General features: G+C 39.7%; 1 protein-coding gene across 1 annotated transcript in view; it reads left to right on the top strand.

Moving 5' to 3' along the window:
* Positions 1-5,169, top strand: part of LOC133662523 (zinc finger protein 800-like) — a 70,740-nt gene extending 65,571 nt beyond the window's left edge. The window contains exons 10-11 of the mRNA XM_062066606.1: positions 670-1,776; positions 4,062-5,169. Of these exons, the coding sequence (XP_061922590.1) occupies positions 670-1,776; positions 4,062-4,160 (1,206 nt within the window). The 3' untranslated portion in view covers positions 4,161-5,169. The remainder of the gene's footprint in view (positions 1-669; positions 1,777-4,061) is intronic.
* The last annotated feature ends 3,300 nt before the right edge of the window (positions 5,170-8,469 follow it).

The raw sequence follows: 8,469 nt of genomic DNA, 5'->3' as shown, positions 1-8,469 counted from the left end.
CACTTTTATACTTGATACTTTGTTTACACTTTTATACTTTGTTTACACTTTTATACTTGATACTTTGTTTACACTTTTATACTTTGTTTACACTTTTATACGTGATACTTTGTTTACTTTATACTTTGTTTACACATTTATACTTTGTTTACACATTTATACTTTGTTTACACTTTTATACTTGATACTTTGTTTACACTTTTATACTTTGTTTACACTTTTATACTTGATACTTTGTTTACACTTTTATACTTTGTTTACACTTTTATACGTGATACTTTGTTTACACTTTTATACTTTGTTTACACTTGTGTACTTTATACTTTGTTTACACATTTATACTTTGTTTACACTTTTATACTTTAAACTTTGTTTGCAGTTTTATACTTTATACTTTGTTTATACTTCATTTGTTTTACACTTATCTTTTTATACTTTGTTTACACTTTTATACTTTGATTACATTTGTATGCTTTTACACTTTTATACTTTTTTTTTATACTTATTTTGTTTTACGCCTACCTTTTTATACTTTGTTTACACTTTTATACCTGATACCTTGTTTACACTTTTACACTTTGTACTTTGTCTACACTTTTATACGTTTATACTTGATGCTTTGTTTATGCTTAAACAGTTTGTCTTTCTCTGTTTGTCTTTCAATGGCAGCTGATGTTGAAGCGACACATGCGTATCGTCCACAAGATCTACAGCGTCAAAACCAACCGCTCAGCGACGGCGGCGTCTTCATCGACGACGACGACCACCACAGCGGCTCCAAACATCAGCAGCGGCGTGCAGCCTAGCAACAGTATCCGGGTCAAAGAGGAAGTGGTGGAAGCCTCAGAGGAAGAGGACGACATGGACAGCAGTCCGGCGCCGTCACCCGCCCACAGCACGGGGTCTGTCAAAGGTGCCGCTGTGGCCCCCGCTGCCCTAAAGGTGAAGGAGGAGGAAACTCCGTGGGTCCCAAAGGCGCCGGTGAGCGCGTCTGCCGGAAGCGCCGTCGCCAAACCCAAACTGTCGGTGGGCTTCGACTTCAAGCAGCTCTTCTGCAAGCTGTGCAAGCGGCAGTTCAGCTCTCGCCAGAACCTGTCCAAGCACATCGAGCTGCACATGGACGGCAACGACATTTTCATCAAGTTCTACCGCTGCCCGCTCTGCCGCTACGAGTCGCGCCGCAAGCGGGACGTCCTGCGCCACGTGACGGTGGTGCACAAGAAGTCCACCTCCTACCTGGCCAAGATCATGCCCAAGCTGGAGAGCAGGGCGGTGAAGCGGCTGGCGGAGGTCGTCCTCAACAGCACCAACCCCAAGAGAGTCTGCCCCGCCAAGGAGGAAGTGAACGGACGCCCGACGGCTGTTCCCGCCACTTGTCTGTCCTCTCCTGTCACCCGTAAGCAGGACTACTCCGCCAGCACCGCCGCCGCCTCCTCCTCGGCGCCGCCTCCCGCCCCCGCCACCGCCCCCGCCCCTGCCCCCGCCCCTGCCCCGGCCTCCGCACGGAAGCAGCAGGAAGCGCCGTCGCCGTCCCCCGCTCCATCGCCGCCCGTCACCCGTAAGCAAGACAAGCAGCAGCAGCAGCCTCGGCCCATCAGCCCCCCGATGACCCGCCGCAGCGACAAGCACTCGCACCAGCGCAACTCCGCCGCCGCCTCCTCAGCGCCGCACACTCGCCGCCACGACGCGGAGAGCTCCGCCTCCACTGAAGTCAAAGTGACCAAGAACTTCTCGCTGCACGCCTGCGACCAGTGCGGGCGCGCCTTCGCCAAGAAGGTACGCAACGTCGTTCTGTCACTTCTAGGGATGATGTTTGATAAGAAATTATCGAGTTCGAGCCCATTATCGAATCCTCTTATCGAACCGATTCCTTATCGATTCTCTTATCGAATCCAGTTAGGTTGTATATGGAAAAAAACACAATATTCGGTTTAACAAAAGCTCACTTTTATTTTATAAGAAAAAAATAAAATAAAATAAATAAATTAATATTGACTGTTACCCCCCTAAAAAAATAAAGAAATACAAATATTGACTGTTGTTACCCAAAGTATATCAAGTGGGATTTTTCAGAAAAACATATATATACAGTAACACAAAAACAACCTGTCTCTGTGATCACTATAAATAATAATATAGTGTTAAATAAAATCAGTCCCTTGGGCACAAAACTGAAAATAATACAGCTCTCCAAAAAGTGCACTTCTGCTGCTATTGGAACATACTAACTACACACACTATGACACTAAGAACACCACAGTCATCAATCAACAATTCTTCCCCCCGTACATGAGAGCGAAGCCTGGCAATAATTGCATATTGCCTGTTCTGCCCTCACTATACGTGTTGAGCTTATACAGCTTGACAGACAGCTAACAAACAATCCAAAGCCGATTAATCCCTTTAGGCTCTTTATTGTTGTTGATCTTGCTTTGTCTTTTCCTATCTTAACTTTTGTCTTGCACTGGACTGTTATTTATTTTTTAAACTGAAATACACACAATGACAAACGTATAAGCTATGTGATTCAATTAACATACTGAAATTTATTACACAATATGTCAATATTAGCTTCACACAAATATACAGTACTATCATCAAACAAATACTTCTGAGTGTTGAAACTATTTCGATGGTGGAAATACACGACTGGCAGCCATTTTAAGTCCTCGAAACATCCATTGAAACAGTGCACAAAAATCATTTTTCAATATTAGTATCAAACTTAAACACTTTCCACCTTAATATTGAGTTACATAAACAAGTTAAACAGTTTACTTACAAACTTATCTTTTCCAAGGCTTGTAAGAGCTAACACAACTTGTCTACTTCTCAATTGTCTCAACCCGGAAGTGCCCAGACTAATGACGCGTAGTATTTTCATATCGCCACAAGGTGTCAGTAAGAGTCTACAATCAAATGGGCATAACATTGCAGGGGCCGTACTTATCAAGCTTCTTAGAATGACTCCTAAGAAGTCTGCTAAGAGTTGACTTAAGAGTAAATAAATTATTCGCTGAAAGCTGCACTTAAAAGTTAGTTATCAAGCGTCTTACTCACACTTTCAGCAAAGTGTAGGACTGAATATTAAGTGTCACACTCAGAGCTGAATTACGACATTACTATGTGCCGTAAACGCAATTTTAGGTGACGTCATTTCTGTGTCCATAGAAATGACCAATCACAGAAGGGAATCTGTAGTCTAAGAATAAAGAAATATCTTGGAAATATTGAAGTGGACAATGGGAGTGTATATTTTGACAATAAACTACAAAATAATACAAAACAAACTAGTCCCCGCCGGCACTCACGCTACCGCTCCCTCTCTTCTCTCGCCCACACACTCACTGACGTCACTCACCTCACAGCCACACACATACGCTACTCTCATAACATTTTCTTTCCAATTCATTAATTAGGCAACTAATTTGAAACTGGTGTGGGTGGCTCTATATATACTAGCCCACTGCAGACACATGCAGAAATCAACAAGGAATCGAAAAGTATTAAATCTGTGACAAAAATAATATCCGCTCTGTCTAAACGATACCGTTTGATCAGCTGCTCGTCATCAAAAAAACCAACAACATTGTTCCGTTCCCTGAACGTTCGCGCACGTCTCTCTCGCCTCAGTGCCATCCCCTGCTGGCAACTCCTAACCACTTAAGACACCTCTGAAGGTCTCTTAAATATCGTGGAGAGTAGGAGTGATTCTTAGACTTAAGAACGTTGATAAAAAGCTTTTATTCTTAAGTTTGAGAGTAGGACTAAATTTCGCAAATTCTCAGGACTTAAGTGTAAAATGGCACTCTAAGAAGCTTGATAAGTACGGCCCCTGGTCCCACAGGGCATTTCCTGTACGTGGGAAGGGATTCGAATAAAGAACCAACTCTTTTTCTTTACTATAGTGGCCTCGATAACGGGAACCGGTTCTCAAAAAGGGATTCGAGTCCATGGAACCGGTTCTTTTCTTATCGATCAACCGGGAGAAGCGACTTCGAACATCATCCCTACTCAGTCCTCTCGTCTCCTCGCAGCCTGACCCCTCGTGTCTTTAACAGGTGTACCTGGAGTCGCACAAGCGCAGCCACCGGAACGCGGTGGCGGCGGTGGCCGGCGCGAGGAAAGGAGTCAGCACGCGCTCCAAATCGCTGGTGTGAGGAACAACACAGCGTGTAAGAAATGACTTCTCTTCTTACCGCTTTTGTGACGCTCTCTTGACGCTCGCCATGCACTCGGAACAAAGGAGCGTCAGTGTGTACTTGAGTTAGCGGCTTGAAAGGTGTGTGCGCGTGTGTGCGTGTGCGCGTGTGTGTGTGTGTGTGTGTGTGTGTGTGCGTGCGTGCGAAGAGCTGAGACAAGAAGCGGCAGCCATTAATCGACCGCCGCTCGTTTACCAGCTGTTTCCTTTTACGTTCACCTGAAATCTGCCTCTTTGTTTGGAGTCCTCCCGCGTCTTTCACCCGCCCCTCCCCCGCCGCTCGCAGTCCGCTGACGGACAATGGGCGCCGAAACTTTGCAAAGACGGGTGAAAAGTTAGTGGGCAAACACGGACGGAAACCACAATACCGTTTTATGTGGAGTTTTATTGCACGGGAGCCAAATATTGCATCAATTTTGTTTCTTGAGCGAGGCCAGCGATGACACAAACTGGCCACACGATGGCACTGTTGTGCGTATTTCTATTCCTTTAAGTCCCCCAAAGTATTTATGACGACCAAAATCAAGGATTTTCTTTTTTTTAATTGTGTTTAATGTCCTTTTGTCCACAGATTTTTTTTTGTTTGTATTACTTTCAGTCGGATCACACAAAGTTGTGATAAATATTCCTTTTCCGTGGGTAGAACAAGGAGAAGAAGCGTTTCGGCGGTCGCTGAACAACACTGGACGACATGAAGTAACGTGTACATAATGTTCAAAGAGAAGACGTCATGGGACAATAGCTGGAAAGTTTATTTTTATATTTAACATAAAGACTTTAGTTAGCGCAACAAGGGGAAGACGTGTATGTTAATATTAGTTCCAATATAATCTCTGTTTCATTCGTCTTCTATTTTGTGTGAGGAGAGAACAAAAACCTCAAAGTACGCCAGGGAATATTTTCTTTTAACGTTGCAACATTTCAGAAGAATGTACAAAACCCATGAAATAAACACTTTAATCTTTAAAGAGAGTTTTTGTGACCTTTGTTGAGTATAAGGACATCCAGCATATCACCCGGGGGGAGTTGGCAGGCCAATGGAGGACAGTAATGCCATGGTCAGTACACCAGTTACTGCTGGTTTTGGCACTGCTGGATCATACTGGAAAATGAAATCCTCATCTCCATAGAGCTTTTCAACAGATGGAGCATGTAGTGCTCTAAAATCTCTTGGTACAAAGCTGCAATGACTCTGGACTTGTGGACCAACACCAGCAGCTGACATGGCTCCCCAAACCATTGCTGACTGTGGGAGCTTCACACTGGATTTCAAGCAACTTGGATTTTGCTCCTCTCCAGCCTTCCTCCAGACTCTAGCGCCTTGACTTCCAAATGAAATACCAAACTTGCTTTGGTCTGAAAACAGGACTCTGGACCACTCTGCTACTGTCCAGTGCTTCTTTTCCATAGCATATCTAAGAAGAGAAACTGATCAGGCGGGCCGGTTCTACGATCGGACTAAAACTGGACTCACTGGTGACGGTGGCAGAGAAGAGGACTGTGGAAAAACTAGTGAGCAATCCTGGATGATGCCAGTCACCCTCTGCATACCGGTATCAGTAGCCAGAGGAGCCTGTTCAGTGCTAGACTGCTTCATCCCAAGTGCAGGACTAATAGACTCAAAAACTCCTTTGTCCCACACGCCATTAGACTGTACAACTCCTCTCTGGGGGGAGGGGGGGGTACTAGGATGACAGGGGATGCAAAACAATAACAGTGTAATACGTTTTCATAACATGGTCACTAATGCCTAGTTTCTCTTGTTATATTCTTATTTTACTGTTATATTTGTATTCTCATTGATGCTTTTTGTTTTTATTCTACTGTAATATTTTTCTATTTTGTTTCCATTTATACCCCCATTATTTACTTTTTAAAATTCGATCTCAATTCTGTACACTGCTGCTGGAATTTTAATTTTCCTGAGGGAACTCTCCTAAAGGAATCAATAAAGTACTATCTATCTATCTATCCATCTATCTATCTATCTATCTATCTATCTATCTATCTATCTATCTATCTATCTATCTATCTATCTATCTATCTATCTATCTATCTATCTATCCATCTATCCATCTATCCATCTATCTATCTATATTTTTCTTCTTTCTTTTTTCTTTTTTCTTTTTTCTTTTTTCTTTCTTTCTTTTTGTCATTTTTTCTTTTTTTCATTTTTTTTCTTCTTTTTTCTTTTTTCTTTTTTCTTTCATCTTTTTTCTTTCTTCTTCTTTTTTCTTTCTTTCTTCTTTCTTTTTTTCTTTTTGTCATTTTTTCTTTTTGTCATTTTTTCTTTTTGTCATTTTGTCATTTTTTCTTTTCTTTTTTTCTTTTCTTTTTTTCCTTTTTTCCCTTTCTTTCCTTTCTTTCCTTCCTTTCTTTCCTTTCTTTTCTTCCTTTCTTTCCTTTCTTTCTTTCCTTTCTTTCCTTTCTTTCTTTCCTTTCTTTCCTTTCTTTCCTTTCTTTCTTTCCTTTCTTTCTTTTTTTTCTATTTTTTCTTTCTTTCTTTCTTTCATAGCCCAAGTCAGACGCTTCTAGAGATTTTAGAGCACTACATGCTTCCATCTGTTGAAAAGCTCTATGGAGATGATGATTTCATTTTCCAGCATGATCTGGCACCTGCCCACAGTGCCAAAACCAGCAGTAACTGGTGAACTGACCATGGCATTACTGTCCTCCATTGGCCTGCCAACTCCCCTGACCTGAACCCCATAGGGAATTTGTGGGGTATTGTGAAGAAGAAGCTGAAAGACACCAGACCCAATAATGCAAACGAGCTAAAGGCCCACTATTGAAGCATCCATAACACCTCAGCAATGCCACAGGCGGATTGCCTCCATGCCACGCCGCATTGGTGCAGTCATCCGTGCAAAAGGATTCCCAACCAAGTACTGAGTGCATTAATTTGACATTTTCAAATGTTTGTTTTTGTTTCGCTGTTATACTTTTTTTTTTTTTATAACTTGGTCTGAGGAAATATTCTAATTTTTTGGAATATAATTTTTGAGTTTTCTTAAGCTGTGTGCCATAATCAGCAATATCAAAATAATAAAAGGCTTGCAATAATTATTTCAGTTGATGTGTAATGAATCCAGAATGTATGACATTTTAGTTTTTTTAATTGCATTACAGAAAATGAAGAACTTTATCACAATATTCTAATTTTCTGAGACAGTCCTATATATATATATATCTATATATATATATATATATATATATATATATATATATATATATATATATATATATATATATATATATATATATATATATATATATATATATATATATATATATATATTAGTTTTTTTTTTGTTTTTTTTTTGTTTTTTTTTTCCTTTCTCTCTTTTTCTTTTGAAAGTCTGCAAGTAAGTACATTAATGATGCATTTATTTTGCTGCACCATTTATGTACAAGTGGAATCTTATGGGAAATATACTTAATCAAATGCAATATTGTTAAAAAATTGTGGTTTCAACATGTAATTCAGATTAGGAGACCCAATTTAAGACTTGGGAAGTTTTTGTTGAATGGAACGTGAACTTTTGAACAATTTTCAACATTTTATGAGACAGTAATCCCTCGTTTATCACTGACCGTGGTGAATACGTTTCCGCGAAGTAGGAATACATTTTACATAGAGCATAAAAAACTGATTACTACCTTGTAGCATGTTTAAACGTAATGAGAGCCCCCTCGACGTGATAAGACACTTGTCACTTTTGCACTCTTAATCCAATATAGTAATGGTGCTGAGGCTGAGCCAATCAGTGGTCACGATACTAAACGGCAGGGCTTTCTGCTCGAAAATGTGTATTTTAGGCAAAAAAACAACTTTGAATATTCCCAATTTATTATTATTTTAAACTCCAAAAAATACATGATTGAGTGAAGGAGCAGACTTCAAAGCGCATTGTAAGGAGGAACGACTACTGAAATTGAGTTTATTTGCTGTAAACCATAGTCATCCAGTGAAATATTTTAAGAATTTAAAAATTATTTTTCCAAGATTATTTTTAAATTCTTTAAAAATAGTTTTAAAGAAGCTATGATTAATAGTAAAATCAGTAAAATATAGTGAAATGTTAATCATCCAGTCAGAAATATTTTAATAATTTAACAATGATTAAAAATAAAAATTCCAATCTTTTTTAAATTTTTGAAAACTTATTTTGTATATTTAAAAAATATAAACATATTTTTTCAAAATGTTTTTAATTATTTAAAAAACTTTTAAAGATAATTTTAAATTTATTGAACGATCTTTTATA

Source organism: Entelurus aequoreus, linkage group LG12 (genome assembly GCF_033978785.1).
Source record: "Entelurus aequoreus isolate RoL-2023_Sb linkage group LG12, RoL_Eaeq_v1.1, whole genome shotgun sequence".
NCBI lineage: Eukaryota > Metazoa > Chordata > Actinopteri > Syngnathiformes > Syngnathidae > Entelurus > Entelurus aequoreus.
This window is presented reverse-complemented; position numbering and strand designations above follow the sequence as displayed.